This window comes from Phoenix dactylifera, chromosome 11 (assembly GCF_051530095.1).
Source record: "Phoenix dactylifera cultivar Ajwa chromosome 11, Ajwa_hap1_PhDact_Kaust_v1.1, whole genome shotgun sequence".
NCBI classification, from domain to species: Eukaryota; Viridiplantae; Streptophyta; class Magnoliopsida; order Arecales; family Arecaceae; genus Phoenix; species Phoenix dactylifera.
In genome coordinates this window covers 3,228,311-3,248,219 of record NC_143200.1, presented here as the reverse complement: position 1 = coordinate 3,248,219, position 19,909 = coordinate 3,228,311, and the positions used below count along the sequence as shown (strand labels likewise).

At 37.8% G+C, this 19,909-nt stretch overlaps 1 protein-coding gene across 6 annotated transcripts in view; it reads right to left on the bottom strand.

Moving 5' to 3' along the window:
* Window positions 1-10,509, bottom strand: part of LOC103715213 (signal peptide peptidase-like 2) — a 52,469-nt gene extending 41,960 nt beyond the window's left edge. For all 6 annotated transcript variants that reach the window (XM_088706409.2, XM_008802773.5, XM_089926330.1 and 3 more), the window contains exons 1-4: window positions 10,174-10,509; window positions 5,959-6,117; window positions 5,070-5,181; window positions 3,966-4,085 (exon numbers count right to left, since the gene is read on the bottom strand). In XM_088706409.2, the coding sequence (XP_088562535.1) occupies window positions 3,966-4,085; window positions 5,070-5,181; window positions 5,959-6,117; window positions 10,174-10,335 (553 nt within the window). In that variant the 5' untranslated portion in view covers window positions 10,336-10,509. The remainder of the gene's footprint in view (window positions 1-3,965; window positions 4,086-5,069; window positions 5,182-5,958; window positions 6,118-10,173) is intronic.
* Window positions 10,510-19,909: the final 9,400 nt, after the last annotated feature.

The following is a 19,909-nucleotide window of genomic DNA, read 5'->3' as shown; positions in this document are numbered from 1 at the left end:
CTGTCAAGACTCAAGACTGTGCATATCTTTAGGCGGCAAGCAAGCTCAACAAACTCTTGTGGACATATGAGGCTAACTCATGAGACAAAACACTTCACTTTCGATTGGAAACAACTTAAAATTATTGTTGGTTTCAACATTCATTTGAAGCAAAATGATGTTGGTCAAGTTTACCGATTGTATGGCATATTATTTATTTGTTATTTCTTCATTTCCTTGCACCAATCACTCTTCTCAGGATCAAACTGTTTTGAGAATATTTGGAAGCAATATGATGTATTTATTTTATTTTAATAGAATTTCTTTTTTTATTCGTTAATTCTTTAACTTATTTTATTTTTTCGCAATTTTTGATAAATTAGGGACTGGAATAGTCAAGATTGCTGAAACCAAAATTTGTTTGCCTCATCCAAAACTAAAACTGTGTAGCTTAACCTTAAACCACCTACATTCCAAAAGACAACTTAGCTTCTGATGCCAGAATGAATTTCATCTCATTCAATAGCCTGATTTTTGCTGATTTAAAATTCTTTAATTGTAGGCTTTTGATTGAAATCATTAGGGTTTTTTGAAGTCCATAATATTAGGAGGTTCAAAAGGTGCCGATTTAGGTAAGTTAATGGGTCATTGACTGTTCACATCACTGTAACATGAATATTGATGCTACAGTTCCCGTGGGCTGCTAGAAGTCAGTAACTAGTTTAGAAACTCTTAAAGAATCTTTATCTTGTGAAGAGGCCTAGAAAGTCTAAAGTTAGTTAACTTGTGGGTCAACTTTGAGGGTCATTATAAAATGGGTTAAGCAAAAGGTTGTATGCTGTTTTTTTATTGTGAATGAATTGAAGATTTGCGGCCAGGTTCGGCTCTCTTGTTTCCTCCCTCTCTCTTCCCCTCTTCTCCTCCTCTCTCTATTTTCTGCTACTTATTCATCTTTTCTCTCTCAATAATCTTCTTCATAAAACTGTTGTTGACCCTGCTTCTTTTAAGCTATGAATAGACCATATTGCTATTTACAGATTTCTGTGTGCATTATTTGATCTAATCTGATTACATATTTATAGTTATTTGATTGTCTAAGAGGGCTCTAGATTATGATTTGGTTTATCTTCCCACATTTAGCGCAGCCTAAAAAGACATTTTTTGGACAGCTATTGCCTAAATTCAAGTTTCTTTATTGAGTACCCTAATCTCAGAATCTGGACAGGAGGCAATAAAGTCCTGCATAACCCTAATCCTTCACCTTGAGGTCCACCAATGCATGCAGGCAGCCCTAACCCCTTGCTGTCCTACATTAAATTTGGTATCAAAGCTCAAGGATCCTACCTTGTCTTCTTTCTTTCCTGATTTTCTTCTATTTACTTCATATTTCCTTCCTTTTTGTCATAAACATGAATGAGGATTTGAGTTTCAGAAATAATGATCTTTATGAGCATGTCAAAATATGGGAACAGTTTCTTCCAGATGGACAATGAATTGACATCTATCAACTATGCCAATGCAGGGTACGTTGCAAGCAATTGCAGTGGCTTTAGGCATTAAAAAGCTCCCTGAGGTCGAATAATAGGTCAACAATCTTAAAGATGAAAAAGCCAAAGAACTGATGTGTGAAGAGCCAACAATTGATGCTTTATCATGTGAAGAGTTTAGGGTCAAGGATCCATCATGCAGCAATACCACCACCCAGGATCTGTTAATTTAGAATCTGCTGTTGATGCTCCGTTGACTTCTCTAAAGTGAAACTCAAAATAATGAAGATCCATGCTAGGAGCATATATGGCAAGATAAAGTCACTAATCTTAAGTCGATGATCGAGATCAGGCCATATGAAGATTGATTCCTTATTGATTTGGTAGATTTTCCTCGAAGATTGCCATCATACAGACGATCCATGCCCTTTTGCTTGTCAAGAAAACTTTATGAGGGTCTCCATCGTCAAACCATAAAGACTAAATAGAGAATCAAGCTTCTGGAAAAAGATATCAAGCACCAGATCCACACAGTGGAAGCAAATGCAGGCCTGAATTGCATCACATTCAGTAGCCTGATTTTGCTAATTTAAAGTTCTTTAATTGTAGACTTTATATTGAAATCATTAGGGATTTTTGAAGTAGATAATAGCCAATCAAGGCCGTATCATAAGATCTTTAAGTCCATAATTTTAGCAGGTCCAAAATGAATTATTTTAGGTAAGTTAAGTTAATGGGTCAATTACTATCCATGTCACTGTAATGTGAATAGTGATGGTGGTACCCACAGGCTGTTAATCAGTAACTAGTTTGTTTTGGAAACTTTTTGAGGGATTTTTATATTTGCAAAGAGTCCCAGAAGGACCCCTCTTGTTTCCTTCCTCTCTCTTCCCCTCTTCCCCTCTCTCTATTTCCTGCTACTTATTCCTCTCTTCTTTCTCAATTTTCTTCTTCTTGATTTCGTAAATCTGTTGTTTATTTCTACTTCTTTTGGGCTTCAAATAAATCATACTGCTGTCTACAGATTTCTGTGTGCATTATTTGATATACTTTGATTACAGGATTATATTTGATTGTCTAAAAGCTCTAGATTGTGATTTGGTTCGTCTTTCCACACGTAGGACAACGTAAAAGGACATTCTTTTAAACAGCCATTGCCCTAAATTTCAAGTTTTCCTATTAAATATCCTAATCTTAGAACCTGAACAACAATAAAGTCCTTCGTCACTCTAATCCTTTGCCTCAAAGTCCACCATTGCATGTAGGCAGCCCTAGCCCCTTGCTATCCTACATCAGCTCCATTTTGAGCATCTAATTACCTTTAAAAGAATAGAAAAGAAGATAAAATTAATTTAAACAAAACACATCTGATTCGTTTGAAATGCTTGACTTGCAATAAAGCAATCACATAAATTATAGAATAATTACAGCCTAAAAGCAACAAAACGTATATTATAGTTAAGTTGATGAATATCCTACACAAGGATAATAGGTGATTGCTCATAGCCTCATACAATATTGTACCATGTCAATAGATTATTAGGCTGATATACGTTTATGTACCTATATAATATCAAGGGAAGCATGTTTCCTTATATCAAAATGGTATTTATTGATACAGCTAAATGTGCAGAAATACAAGCTTGTACTCTACTTCTCATTTTAAATTGTACCCAACCATATTCAAGAACCTTGTTCCTACTTGGGATAATTTAAAGTTATTCCCCCTTTTTCTTTTCTTTATTTTTCTTTTTTTTTAGATTTAACAGCCTAAACTGCATATTGGACATGTCAACAAAACAGTTGATGCTGTAAACTGAATAAAAGGGTAGGAAACAACTCCCATAATCCTACCAATATTTAGGCTTCCAACAATGCCAAACACCCATGACAATGTACAATATAATTTAACAATTGTTGTTGTGAATTTAAGCATGTCTTGTCATCTGATATTAGTTTGCATCATGGTTTACTATTTTATTGCTCCCTTATATAGTGGCTATTAACACTCATTAAACAGACCCATTGCATATACCTGTACCTTAATAAAAGGCCTCTAAAATTGTCATAAGAGCCATCAATTTACATCTTTATCTGTTCAATAAATTACTCGAAGCTTTGCGATGTACAAGTTAAACAGAAATCACAAAAGATATTTCAGATGATTTACAATATTAGATCTCTATATAGTAGTTGTAGCTTGTTCTTTAAAACATATCCTTAGAGTAGTATCAAGCAGTTAAATTGGTCTATGTAAAAAATTAATGCGCCAATAACAAATATTTTAACAAATATATATACAAAAAACATATATATATATATATGTAGAAAATAAACATATGTACCCACATATATACACATCTCTGCATGTACCAAGTTACAGCACAGTATAGCATGGTAAGCCTACCGTGCAAATGAAGATAAACATCTTTTATCCATGCACATGACATCAAATTAACTAAATTACAATGCAATTCGCTTATGAATATAATAATGTACCTCTTCCTCCACTATCCAAGGATTTTTTAATATTCTCTCCATTTGACTTTGACACAAGTACAACAGGAATTGTAATGTCAAGGGAAGTATCATTTTCAGGGCACCCCATCTTCTCGAGTTCTAGAGCACAATATATAGAAATGTTAAAAGATAGATACACCATGGATGACCTCCATACATGTTCATTAAAAATGGTTTTCAGCATATATACCTCTTCAAATATGGCTTACTGCATATACATCACTTGAAATTCACTATTTGAATATATAACTCTTACCTCATCCTATTTTTGCAAAGCTTCTCATCCCATTACATTTTTAGCTACCACTATTGATAAGTAGCCATTTTAAGTGTAAAAGTGACTATTTTACTCTTTTGCATCAATACTCCTGAAAAAACTTGTGAAAAATTAAAGCTCTTTGCAATACAAACTAAATTTTAAAAAAAATGGAGTCTTAGTGCAAAAGGGCAATAAAATTATTTTACATTAAAAATGGTTACTTATTAAATTTGGAAGCCGGAAGTTTAACCGAAGGTGTAGCACTGCAAAAAGAGGGTAAGACAAGGGGTATATATCAAGACTGCCGAACCGGTACCGGGACCCGTATCGATCGGCAGTCGGTACGGATCGGTATTAGTTCGGTACCGAACCGGATCCGGTACAGCTAAGGCAATAATGCCACTGTGCCCCTAGTCAACCCAGTTTGAAATCAGGTTAACTCGGTGCGAATCAACCAGTTAGCACCGAGTCAGCATCAAGCGGCTAGTTCCGGTCAGTTCCGGCCGGTTCCGGTCCAAAAAGGACTGGTTCTGGCCAGTCCCTTTGTGGTTCCGACTCATAAAGACCGGAACTGAATTGACATGGCAAACTGACCCCTGCGACGGGCTGGACCCAAATTGAAATAGCGAACTAACCTGATTTGGCACCGGGTCGGCTCAGTACTGCCTGAACCGGGTGGTTCAGCCCGGTTCAGTGGACCTTGGTATATATGCAAATTTGGTTTATGAAGGGTGAGTATGCAATAACCCATAGTTGCAGGGGATTAATGCAAAAAACCCAAATGCTTTTCTAATTGAACAGCAACATATGGATATAGGAGCTACCTTCTTTATCATTTATCACCAATAAACCTGCTGCACCTCCTAACTGTGCAATTTTTGCCTTGTAAGCAAAGTCACAGTCCCCACGCATGGCCACAGCAATAGAATTTGATAACTGTATCAAAAGCAGTGTGCTCAGAAAGAATACAGGGAAAATAAAATGAAAGCAGTCTACTTCTGGTGTTGGTCCATGAATGCCTTTCTTTTCTCATGCTGTCTAATAGGTCTAACCACATTGGACGTCTATGCCCTCACCAGTTTATTTCAGACTGTGGTTGAAATTACTTCCAATCTTAGGGATGATCCAATGGATGTCTCGTAAAGCATTCTAAAAGTCCGAGAGTATGGTGAGTTTCTTGAGACCACTTGGAAGAAGGACGGCCAATGATTGAATTCAAACAGTGCTCATTTCTTCTATGGTCGTGTAAGTACACTTTCTGTGTACCTTGTTTGAAGATCACAACCACTCATGTCAAGATCATGATTGCTTTAGCCTCAAGTTCAACTGGCTTTAGCTCCATGTCCTCTTTCCCAACTTTATCAATTATTGTTCATTACGGTTGATAATGATCTAACAGCAGTTCCTGCTGTATCTTCTTCAATTTTGGTTGTTTGCCTGCTTTTCAAATTTAAGGCTGACTGGCATGCTTACAGTTGGAACTACTTCAATCATCCATGTGTGTACTCTCAGTTTCTTCCAGCATCGACCAATCATGAAATACATAGATTAGAGACATGATCACTGATATGTGTTGACCTGGACTCATCTGATTCTATTTCCGGCCATCATTTGCCACATGGCCATAAATTAAAAATTAAGGTAAACAAAATGATCAAAAAACTATCTAAAGGGATGTAGCAAAAGCAGTAGACAAAGAAGAGAGAAATAGACCTTGGAAGATGAAGCAGAACAGCAATTGAATGGGTTTGTGAGAACAGCAGGCTTTTTAAGAGCATCAGAAATATGGATCGGCAAAGAGGCACCAAATCTTGAATTCATTCCATCCACGCTTGGTCTTTCATCACCATTCACCCAGTTCCTTATGATAACCTGATGTAAAAGGTAAAACTTGTTAGTGACTTAGAGAATCATCTTTTCATTCATACAAATGGCAAAAATACCTGAGATATGCTCAAGATTAAAAGGCACTACTTGGCAAATATCTAATCTTATCAAATAGCAGGAAAACATTTCAGTTGGTTTTAGAAAGATGTACAGATGGGAAGAAATTTTCACTTGGAGACACAAATCAATTTAATTTTAAAATATTGTTGTTATGAATGCTTCCATGCATGAGATGAGGGAAAAAGGGCATATATGGGATGATAAGATTTTTTTTTTTTTTTGAGAAAAAGGATGGGAAGACCTATGACCTATCACTTTGTTTCACGAGATTATGAAATTACAAAACTCCAAAACAAATATATTTAATTATTTTAAGCACCCTCCGAGCCTCGATGGTGCAGTTAAACCTAACTCTTCCAATAGTTTTCACTTTTCAACCTCTCTGATCATGTCTTTAACACTAATGGCTAAGCTTGAAAAGATCTCTAGTTTCTTTCATTTGAAAGCCACTGCAACATAGCCATTAAAATCACATTCCATCCCAATCTTCTTTTTTCTTGTCACTCTCATCATCCTCTAGGTGAACCAACAAGATTTTGAGGGCCAAGGTTACCTTTCATTTCCCAACTTATTCTTAAAATGACCCAGGAAGTTCTAGATAACCTAGGACGAACAAGTGAGAGATATTCTCTGCACTTAGGTTGCAGAAAACACATCCATTTGGATGTGGACAAATATGAGTTATAAATGTTGAAGACATTTACTGATAAGCAGATAATTATTGGTGTAGGAAGGTTACTGCAGAAATCTTTCATTTTCTGGACCTTGTTATCTTAAGAATATTGATGAAATAGGGCTGATCTCCAATGATCTAGTAGTAGGAAGATGTGGTATTTTTGGAGGATCATATAGTATTTTCTATTGTAATCAGGTCATTGGTCAAGCCAACTTAATGTATCAAATCCATATGAAAATGCCCCAAGTAGTGGCCAATCTACATGTGTTCAATTCATTATGTCAGGTTTGATTAGGGCTTGACTGATGGCCTGATTACAATAGGAGAAATACTATATCTGAGATGCAATAACACCAAATCTTTCTACAACCAGATCAGTCCATATCAGCTCTACTTCTTCAATATTCCCAACAGCTTTTATACAATTAGGCTTATTTCTTTGGCCAAAACAATTGTGAGACATCATTAGTGGTGTACACCACTGTTAAATACTATGGCTTTACAGAATATCGGGTTACCTAATCCCAATATCGAAGGTTTATTTTGAGTATGCAAATTCATTTGCTAGAAGTGTCAGGAAACAGTGCTAAGGGAAGCTCATTGTTTTTGATCTTGTAGAAGAGATTCTTAAGGTGGATCAACAACAACATCAACATACAAAGAGCATCTATGTATTGTTTTGTACAGATTACTCATCCAATTATTTTTTTAAGGAAGTACATTTTTTACAAAGGACATTTTTAAAGCAACCAAACACACCCCGAGTCATCTGAGAAAGTATATTATGGCATATGGATTATATCAAACTTTATCAAATAGCCCGTTCTAGCTTACGAGAGTTTAATACTACTAAGCAATGATTCAAATCTTGTGGGATGGGGCCATCTTGGTTTCTCTAGGGAATGGGACATGCTATGTCCCGACACCTGGGACCCATCTTGTCACTCGAGATAGTGCCCCATTTGGACACTTAAGATAGTGGGACACCATTGCATTCCCTTTATAAAGTTCCAGAGCCCTAATCTACCTAGTGGGAGGAATATTAGGGGTCATATTTTTATTATGTTCCTAATAGCAAGTGAGCTGAATAGATTTAGTTCAGCTTCTACCAAAATATCCTAGCATTTTGTGACGATACTCGAGAACAAACTTCTCCATTTATATTCAAGCATGTTAATGTGGTTTGATTGGAGGGATTATTTATTTCATATACGATATTGAATAATTGATACTGACCTGGTTAGAGCTAGTTATCGTTTCTCATATAGCCAAGCTAGGCTAATAGCAGCCTCAGTGTAGTCAGACAGGACATCTGCTTTGGGATGCTTAAGTTGCTCCTTGAGTTTAAGACAACTGAGTGACTGACCATGTAAGAAGTGGCTAACAGAAAGCCAGTCTCATGTTATTGTCTAAGCTGATCATAGTGGGCCAACATTAATAAGCTTATAGAAGCTCTATAAGTTCCCATACTTCATTCAAATAAATCAAGAGGAGAGCTTTTCTGAAACCCTCTCCCTGTCACTGTTTTACAGAACTTCTCTAGTAATTGGTACTCCTCAATTGTTTCTTTATCCAGATTAAATGAAGCTAACAGAACATTTTGTGTTCGAACTCTGAAATTTATTTTGAAAAATCGATTTCAGCTCAATGTAAATTACTGGGCCCTCTCCATTAAATCTCTGTTAGTGTCAAGACCAATCAATGTCAGGCAAACTTGGTGCTTGATGGTTGTATTTTGCTATCAAGAGTTATGAACCAGTTATTCAGATACTACAAGAGAAGGCTTTGTTACTTCCTTTGAGGACTGCATCACCAACTTTGTAGCTCATACTTTTCATCCTTCTATTTCCTTTTTGCTTCCTTCACCTCCCAAAATTTCAAAGTTCCTGCCACTCAACTAGTACAGTGTATTAAGACTAGCGTATGCCGAACCGGCCCGTACCGGCCGGTACGAGCCGGTACAAACCGGTCCGGCCAGCTACCGGTATGCCGGAGCCGTGGAAACCGGTACAGGCCGGTTCCTTGCCGAAGACGAGGAGAAAAAGAGAGAGCGCGGGGAAGAGAGGGAGGGAGCCCACCTTCGGCCGCCATCGGAGAGCCGCGGAGAGGCGTCGGAGGCCGGTGGGCTCTCCGATGGTGGCCGAAGGTGGGCTCCCTCCCTCTCTTCCCCGCACTCTCTCTGGTTCTCTTCTTCTTCCCCGGTTCCGGCGGGGAAGAGCTTTCCGGTTCGTTACGAACCGGCCCGTACCGGTCCGGTAGGCAACCGGTACGTCTACCGGATCCGGTACGGCGGACCTTGATTAAGACGATGCTGTCGTAACGCATGAGATAATCAAGATGTAAGGAAACATCAAATCAGGAAATTGACTTTTGTTTGACTTCAGTTTTATGAGGAATCTAAATCCATCAGAGATTGACTTCCTAAGTGTTGCAATTTTTCTCTTATTTTTCTAGCAAGTTAGGATTCAAGAGTCATGTTTTCTGTTTTGTTTTCCTAATTCTTGTAGAACAAGTAAGATGAATCTTATAAATATGCAGTTCCCTGTAGGTCATCTATTCAAGCAAGTAGTCGAATAAAATTTGCCTACAGGCTCTACAATGGTCCAATCCCGTCAAAGCAATCAAATATCCCTTGTTCCACCTTTTTTTCCTGTTCTCTCTCTCTCTCTCTCTCTCTCTCTCTCTCTCTCTCTCTCTCTCTCTCTCTCTCTCTGTGTGTGTTCAAAATAGAATTGACAGACACCAGGGTCTTATCACAATAACATTCCTCCTAATAGAAAAGATGAAAGGGGATTATTCAATTAAATTGGTGGCCCTATCAGATGGCATCTCTTTGTCTAAGTCAAGAAACTAGTATTAATTTTTTTAAAAAAATGAAAGAAATCCAGAGATCTTCTTGATAGGATCCTCAACCTAAATCAAATATGTCCTTTCCTAAAACGAAGAGATTTGTATCATCGAAGAAAGTTCACAAATGAATGTCCTTTCATCTTGGGACGATGCCGTACCCCAATAGACAAATTTCTTTATCTCAGGTTAAGCAAAATTAAAACGCTAATAATATTTCACCAGGTTTCATTTTTGATGTCTCATAATTCACCATGCTTTGATTTTGTCCTGATATAAAATGTCAGAGCATCAAATTTCTTTCATATCAAAGAGAATAACAGGATCAATGAGAAAATTTCCCAAGATCTTGGGGAAAAAGGGGGGGGGGGGGGATCAATCCAAGAAAAACCACTTGATAATGCCCTAGAATATGCCGCTAAAATAGAGAAAGAAACAATGGGAATGGATTCAATTACCATCCGGAATGTATTGTTGCAGCCAGGAAATTTGACGATAGAGTCGTCTTCTTTGACGATATCTTCAGCGGCCAAGACGACTGGATGCGAGACGAAAGAGAAAAAGAAGAAGAAACCAACAGTGTAGAGGAGAGGAGAGGAAGAAGGTCTAAGAATCGCCATGGCCGAGATCTCTTTCTCCAATCCTAACTCTCCCTCCTCCCCAAAGAAAAAAAAAAGAGAAGGGGTTTCCCTCTTTTTTTTTTTCTTTTTTTTTTTTTCTATTGTCTCTCGCTCGCTTGCTCTCCCCGTATATATATATATATATCTTTTTCTTCCTTATTTCCCGAGCCCGCTGCACACGCAGCGTCCGTCGCCACATTTTTAAGAGGCTTGATGCCTGGGAGGAGGTTAGCTTTCGAATAACGGCCGTTGCAATATTGAATAAATATAACCGTTGTAACGGTTTCGAGATTTTGGACAGGATTGACCTGCGGCAAAAGCAATTCTATGAATGCCACTAATTCTATGATGTGTTCATAAAATTCCATTAGGCAAGGAAATTTTAGATAAGGTCATAAACTCATTCTATGCAAGACCCATGTTCTATAGAGAATGCAAATAAATTAAGAGCATTTGAGATTGCTCTTCATTTCTCAAGTGAGTTAATATGGTGTTATGTGCAGCATTATAAATTTATTTCTTTCTTTCTGGGTAACCCATGAATTTGTCACTACATATTATTAGAATTTTTTATATGGATAGCCATCTAAAAATTTAAATTTGCATGAATACCTTTTTAAAATTTATATTTATTTCTATATACTTATAAAATACTATTTTTGCACAAATGCTCGTAATATAATGGTTTATTCTAACATCGTTAATAAAAACCATATTTATTTTAATTAAAAATAAAATAGAATTTTGAAATTATTTTTTTTTTTACCCCATCGCGATCACCTTATAAATGTTACTTTTTGCACATCTGCCCATTAAAAGTATTTTAACCATTTTAATTTGAAACTGTTAATTTTTTAATGGCATTAGATAGTATGGGTACATATGCAAAAACAATGATAAAAAAAGGGTAAACTAGCAAAACAAGTATTTTACAAAGGTATACATGCAAATATCAATTAGAGAGGGTATCCATGTAAAATTAGATATTTAGGAGGGTATTCATGCCAAAAAAAAACTCAAATTATTATTCCTGGCTAAGGGGCCTTTCGTGCAATTTTCCACAAATCACATGCAAACTGATAATTGATTCAAACAATCACATTTGCTAGGAATTTCTGATAAAATAATTTGGTTATAAAAATTTCCTTCTCCCTTCTGGGTCTCAACAAGCAAGATAACCATCAGTTGATCTACCATGTCTAGGACTAGTCAGGCATCAGGGTTAATTATCTCAACACATTATCACAATGGAATGTTATTAGATGAGTGCCACGACTCTGTGGATAATTTCGATGCGGAACAGAACACAATTACAATGGCGATTTTAAGGTTCAAAACCCTAAAAATTGCAACAAGCACCATTTCCAAGTTCTATTTGGCAATACTCTACTTTGAAAACTAAACTGATACAACTAGATAATGTTGATTTTGAGTATAAATAAGACCATGATATAATGCGGAAAAGCTCTGAAATTCAACAACTTGCCTCGGTGACACGCTCGATCCTGTCCTCCTCCTTAATTGCATAATTGTCAAAAATCAAAATTGTAGCAAATGCATGTTCATGAGAAGATTGATTAGGGCTACGTTAATGTCTTCCCAATAATTGGGGAAAAGAAGAGAGATTCAGGCTAAACCACCTATTGAAAGAACCCTTAGTTGCATTACAAAACTCAAAATAGTTTTTTCGGAAAGCTCCAAAATAGAGCTTCTCCCAAAAAGTTGTTTTTAGCTTTTTAAAAAAGCTAAAACAGTTTCTCCAAATTTTTACCAAACGCCCTTTTTTTACACAAAAGTGCTTTTGGAGGGTCAGAATGTATTTTTTAATCCTCTAAAAGCTCTCCCAAACGGGGCCTGGTTAACTCACCTGCCCATGTTGTAAGGTGGTATATTGTCTAGTTAAATCAGCTTCCTAGTGTTGAACAACACCAGCCAGGGCCGGCCCGACCGTTAGGCGACCTAGGCGGTCGCCTAAGGCCCCGGCCCCAAAAAAGGCCTCGGCCTATCGCTGAGAATGGTTGTCAACTGTAGCCTGTCCCAATCCCATCGCCATTGACGCCATGGCTGTAAAGCTGGTAAGGTAAGGCGTAAACCTATGAACCTATCACCTATGGCATTCGGCTACGAGCTATTCCTCTTGTCCTTGACGTCTCCTTGCCTCTTTGTCCCAATTCCAACTTCCCAGTTCCCAAATCCCAGCACGGCTATTCCTCTTTCCTCCTTAGACCTCATTTGCTTCTAGCTTCTTCATTCTTCAATCTTCCTAGTTCTGGGGGTGTGCTAGCGTGGGAGGGTGGATGGGAGCCAGTTTTTGTTGGTGAGCTTGTCAGTCAAGGGAGGAGAAGGGTGTTGGAAAAAATTTAAATGCGCACGCGGCCCGAAATTTGGCCGCGTGCGCGTTTGAGAGAAAAAAAAAATAAAAGGGTAACGCCCAGCGGGCGTTACGCTTTGGAAACGGCCGCGGCCGCGGCCGCGTGCTCGTTTGAAAACGAAAACGCCAACGGGCGTTTTTGTTCGCATTAAATGGACGCGTGCGCCCGTTGGCGCACGTTGCGCGGACGCGTCCGCCGAAAAGACCATATTGCCCCCGATTAAATCCCTATATAAACCCCTCCATTTCATCTCTTTAGAAACACGAAAAATTTCAGAAAAATAGTGGAAAAATTCTGGAAAAATTCTTCTCCCTCTTAGCCACTTCCAAATTTTATTTTACATTTTTTATTCAGTTTATTTAGTTCTTTTCATTCCGTTCTTTGCTGGATCTGCAAGTCCGATCGGGTTCGCTTTGACTTCTTCCGAGACGTGCCGAAGAAGAGGTTGTAGGGTCGTCGTATCTCCGAGAAGGATTGCCGGGTGATCCGTACGTGGGGGCAAATACTTCTTTGGGACAGCGTCTACGCGCTTCGACCTGCTTTCAATCAGGCTATTTCTTCTACCTTTATTTTTAATTTAATATTAGTAGATTGGTAGGATTTGAAATTCTATGATATAAACTTATTAAATGCATAGATTTACTTTGTGCTAGAATAGATTTATTTTGTATTAAAATAGAATTATTTGGATGCCGAATGATATGCATGTATATTATTTCCTTTAAGATTTTTTTTTATTAATTGAATTTATAGATTTATTTATTTAGTTAGGAGATATATTGCTAACAATCCAAAGAAGTATTTGTTTTTGTTAGTAATATATAATTAATTAAATTCTTTATTACAATTGTGGCATATTAGATTTTAATTGCAATAATTGTTTTTGCTAGCACATCATCAATAATAAATTATTCTAAAGAGTTAATAATTTGGTTAACCTCCAAGAGGTTTATTATACCTCCATTTGGACTTCTCAAGGAGTAATTTCCAGATCCCATTCAAACGGGAAATTCGGAAATTGGTTGATACATAATAGTTAATCTATTGAATTGACTTATTAGATCTCAATAAATTATTCTAATAAAGGAATAAATATTTTAATTCGCTGAATTGACATTTTAGATCTTAATTACAATAATTGATTTGCCATAAAATTAGTAATCAATTATTTCAATAAGGCAATAATTCAAATCTAACATATAATTCATTAAATTGATATTTTAGATCTCAATTAAAATAATTGATTTGCTACTACTAAATTAGTAATCAATCATTGCTAATTCGGAAAATTCAAACGAAAAATTTTGAAATTAGTTAATCCACAATATCTAATTTAAATTTGCATTTAGGTTATTTTAAATATTGAATTTGTGTGATTTCTAGTGATTATATCCACTAACTAATAGTGTCTAAGAAAAGCTTGTCAAAAAGGCATACGTGCCTAAGAAAGGCTGGTACTTAAGTGAGCCTAGTGCTCCACCACCGATCTGGAGCTGATCTGGCTATTAGTTTTTTGGATATATCAATTAGACATCCAAAGTTCAATATAAATATTACTGCAATCTTTTGACATAGATTTTTTGATTTCAATCAGGTTTCTGTCACTATTCTGTAACCCCGATCCTATGGCCTCAAACACTAGTGACCATCTTAGTGCCAAACCTGAAAAATTTGATGGCCATAACTTTAGGAGGTGGCAGAACCAAATGCGGTTCTGGCTCACCACATTAGGGTTAATCTCAGCCATAGGTCAAAGTACGACTGAAGTTGATAACGGGTCCAACCCAACTACTTCTTCCAACACTGAACATTCTGCCTCCACTAACACACCCACTAGGACACCTGATGAGATAGATTATCATTGTATCCATAGAATCCTAGGTGCTCTTTCTGAGAGGCTGTATGATATCTATTACACAGCCAAGAGTGCCAAAGAACTCTGGGACACTCTAGATAGCAAATATGGTCTTGATGATGCTGGGGTAAAGAGGTTCAAGGCCTCCGATTTCAATAAGTTTAGGATGGTGGACTCAAAGCCTATGAATGACCAAATTCATGAATTTGAAACCCTGATCCACCAGCTTAGGGCTAATGGAACCAATTTGGATGAATCATTCCAGGTAGCCTGTTTGATAGATAAACTACCTACTTCCTGGTCTGATTTTGCTAAGACCCTGAGCCATACCCAAGGAATTCTCACCCTAACCCAAGTCTTAAACTCCATTAGGATTGAAGAGCAGCATAGGCTTAGAAATAATACCTCTACTGGACCTAAAAATAATGCATATAATGTAGAAGCTCCTCCTAAGAAAAATCAGAACCGACCCTTCCGTAAGAATTTCAAGAAGAAACCCTACAACCCTAGAAACCCTAACCACCACTACAATGGGAAGCCTATTCAATCCCAGGAGCAGAAGAAGAAGAAAGAGGAAGGTGGTGCTCGTTTCTGTTATGTGTGTGGTCGGACCAACCATTTGTCTCCACAGTGCTTCTATAAGAAGATTGCACCTCTTCAATCTAAGAAGAAGGGTCCACACACATCCAGTGCTCAAGTCAACATGGTGACTTCCGGCGCTGGCTCCTCTGAGACAGCTTTCAGGTCTGTTTCCTTCACTCCTGAAGTTAACATGACTTTACAATCACTAGATTGGTGGATTGATACCAGAGCTAGTATTCATATTTGTTCGGATCGTTCCTGGTTTTCTTCTTACCAGATCTCAAGTGGAGGAGCTGTGATCATGGCAAACAGCTCGGAGGCACGTGTGTTAGGAGTAGGACGTGTGGACTTAAAGCTTACCTCTGGAAAAGTCCTGTCACTGCACGGTGTCCAACATGTTCCAGTTGTTAGGAGAAACCTCATTAGTGGTTCTTTGCTTGTCCAGCAAGGCTTTCGTCTTGTTTTTGAGTCCAATAAGGTTGTAATTTCTCATGGTGTTATGTTTATTGGAAAAGGATTCCTTAGTGAAGGATTGTTCAAATTGAATGTAATAGCTCCTTCAATAAATGAAAATCCTTTGATTATGAATATAGAGCCTCCTTCTATTTGGCATGGTAGATTAGGTCATATAAATTATAATTCAATTAAGCAACTTATGAACCTAAATCTAATACCAAAAAGTGATCTCAAGAACCATGAGAAATGTCAAACTTGTGTAGAAGCCAAACTCCCTAGGAAGCCTTTTAAATCTGTTAATAGGGATTCTGATCTATTAGAGTTGATTCATAGTGATGTTTGTGACTCTGGTAGAACTTCTAGGGGAGGTAACAGATACTTTGTAACATTTATAGATGATCTATCGAAGTTCTGTCACATCTACCTAATTAAAACCAAGGATGAGGTGCTCAGCAAATTTAAAATTTTTAAGATTGAAGCTGAGAACCAACAGGAAAAGAAAATTAAAATTCTTAGATCAGATCGGGGAGGTGAATATACATCAAATGACATAACTCAATTCTGTGAAGATCATGGAATCATTCATGAAGTGACTGCACCCTATTCTCCCCAATCAAATGGAGTAGCAGAAAGGAAGAATAGGACTTTAATGGATATGGTGAACTCCATGCTTATAAGCTCAGGAGTACCAGAAAATTTGTGGGGGGAAGCTCTTGTTTCAGCCTGTTATATCCTTAATAGAATTCCCTCTAAAAATAATGATCTAACCCCATATGAAGTTTGGAAACATAGAAAACCTAATCTTAGCTATTTAAAAGTGTGGGGGTGCTTGGCAAAAGTAAAAATACCTGATTTTAAGAGAAAGAAAATAGGCCCTAAAACAGTGGATGCCATATTCATAGGTTATGCAGCCAATAGTAATGCCAATAGATTTCTGGTAATAAGTTCAGAAATAAATGATATTAGTAACAACACTATCATAGAAGCCAGAGATGCAACATATTTTGAAGACACCTTTCCACTTAAGACTAGAGTAGATAGCGGTATAGCTAGTAGCTCTAGTAGAATAAGGACAAGAACAATAGAAGTAGAAGCAGAACCTAGGAGGAGTAAAAGATCCAGGATAGAGAAAACATTTGGAGATGATTTTTATACCTTCCTAATAGAAGACTCTCCAACTACCTTTGAGGACGCAATGAAATCTTTGGATTCACCTTTTTGGAGAGAAGCTGTGGACAATGAGATGCAATCAATTATCCAAAACCATACTTGGGAATTGACTGATCTTCCTCCTGGTTGTAAAACAATAGGATGCAAATGGATCTTTAAGAAGAAACTTAGGCCTGATGGCTCTGTAGATAAATTTAAGGCTAGATTAGTTGCCAAGGGCTTTACTCAGAGACCTGGGGTAGATTTCTTTTATGTTTATGCACCTGTAGCTAGGATAACTACTATTAGGGTCCTTATAGCATTAGCCTCCATTCATATATTAGTGATTCATCAGATGGATGTTAAGACAGCTTTTCTAAATGGAGACTTAAATGAAGAAATTTATATGGACCAACCAGAGGGATTTAAAACCCCAGGCCAAGAAAATAAAGTTTGCAGACTAGTCAGATCTCTTTATGGTCTTAAACAAGCACCTAAGCAATGGCATTTGAAATTTGATGAAACCATAATGACATTTGGATTTGAAATCAATAGCACAGACGAATGTGTATATCATAAGAGAGTTGGACACAAATTTGTGATCTTGTGCCTTTATGTAGATGATATACTGATCTTTGGGACAGATCTTCAGATAATTGATGAAGTAAAACAATTTTTAAGTCATAAGTTTGATATGAAAGACTTGGGACAAGCTGACTTAATTTTAAATACCAAAATAATTAGAAGTGCAAATGGAATTGAGTTATCCCAAAGTCATTATGTTGACAAGATACTCAACAAATTTAATTATTCGGATTGTCAGCCTGTCTCTACTCCCTTTGATCCCTCTACACATCTTAAGAAGAACTTAGGAACTCCTATCCTTCAAAGCCTATATGCTCAAATCATAGGCTCACTAGGATTCCTAACTAACTACACTAGGCCAGACATAGCATATGCTGTAAATAGACTTAGTAGATATACTGTTAATCCAAATAGAGATCATTGGACAGCATTAGAGAGAATTCTTAGGTATCTTAAGGGTACCAAGTCCTATAGTTTGCACTTTAGTGGGTTTCCTGCTGTTCTAGAAGGCTATAGTGATGCCAACTGGATCAGCGATACCTTAGATGTTAAATCCACCACAGGATACGTCTTTCTCCTAGGAGGTGCTGCTGTGTCTTGGAAATCCACCAAACAAACCTTAATATCTAGGAGTACCATGGAATCTGAACTGATAGCTTTAGACACTACTAGCACTGAGGCTGAGTGGCTCAGAGATCTACTTATAGACCTTCCTGTAGATGAGTCACCTTTACCACCTGTCTCCTTACATTGTGACTGTAAATCTGCAATAGATAAGTGCAACCAAGAAAATGCCAATGTAAAAATGAACAGGCACTTAAAAGTACGTCATAAATCATTGAGATATAAATTGAAAAATAATGTTATTGCCTTGAATTTTGTAAAATCAGAAAATAATTTGGCTGATCAGCTTACAAAAGGTTTATCTAGAACAGTGGTTCTAGAGTCGTCGAGGGGGATGGGGCTTAGCCCATAAAGATAGATCACCACGGTGGGAACCCAACCTTAAAAGGTTCAATGGGTAGAAACAAACCGAAGTGTGACTAAGAGGAGCACTATTTTATGTTGTCCTCATCCCTATGGCGCTAGTGCTCATAAAAGCAAGCGGTAGGATGAGTTCGTTTGTATAACTCTAAATGAGTCCGAGACCCAAGAGGCAGGAGCTTCCTTGCTAGCTTCCTTATTAGGACTCACCTATATGTGCAGTCGTGAGGCCGCGATTATGGAAAATGGGCGATTCCCTAAAAAGCACATGATAGATATCTGCGCATGGCCATAACAGCGCAACCCGCTTAGAACCCAGATCGGGCTATATTATGTGTGTTGTTGATTTAGTCTGAGCCATGGACCGAGGTTCAAGGTTAAGACCACCTTGGCTCCACAGATGTAATCAATTGTCACTAAGTGAAGGTTCAAACCGAAAGGTACCTACACCTATTACATAATATAAGATATCCAGCATTTTATTTTGATTTTAAAATTATTTAAATTTTTTGTGGGGGATTGTTGGAAAAAATTTAAATGCGCACGCGGCCCGAAATTTGGCCGCGTGCGCGTTTGAGAGAAAAAAAAAATAAAAGGGTAACGCCCAGCGGGCGTTACGCTTTGGAAACGGCCGCGGCCGCGGCCGCGTGCTCGTTTGAAAACGAAAACGCCAACGGGCGTTTTTGTTCGCATTAAATGGACGCGTGCGCCCGTTGGCGCACGTTGCGCGGACGCGTCCGCGGAAGGCGCGGACGCGTCCGCCGAAAAGACCATATTGCCCCCGATTAAATCCCTATATAAACCCCTCCATTTCATCTCTTTAGAAACACGAAAAATTTCAGAAAAATAGTGGAAAAATTTTGGAAAAATTCTTCTCCCTCTTAGCCACTTCCAAATTTTATTTTACATTTTTTATTCAGTTTATTTAGTTCTTTTCATTCCGTTCTTTGCTGGATCTGCAAGTCCGATCGGGTTCGCTTTGACTTCTTCCGAGACGTGCCGAAGAAGAGGTTGTAGGGTCGTCGTATCTCCGAGAAGGATTGCCGGGTGATCCGTACGTGGGGGCAAATACTTCTTTGGGACAGCGTCTACGCGCTTCGACCTGCTTTCAATCAGGCTATTTCTTCTACCTTTATTTTTAATTTAATATTAGTAGATTGGTAGGATTTGAAATTCTATGATATAAACTTATTAAATGCATAGATTTACTTTGTGCTAGAATAGATTTATTTTGTATTAAAATAGAATTATTTGGATGCCGAATGATATGCATGTATATTATTTCCTTTAAGATTTTTTTTTATTAATTGAATTTATAGATTTATTTATTTAGTTAGGAGATATATTGCTAACAAAGGGCTTGTGCGGGAGTCGGAGGGGTTTTTGGGGCAGAATGGGGTGGGGAGTTCGGAGGAGCCGGCATTGGAGGGGAACGAGGTGGATGAGGTGATGGTAAAGCCGTAAAGGAGGTGGAGAAAAAGGAGGTCAGAGCGCAGGGGGCCGGAGCTGGCGCCATGAACACCACCGGTCCACCAAGCATCTGTGGGCGGGGGTTGTGGCCGCAATGGTTTCAAGGTAATGAGATAGCTGT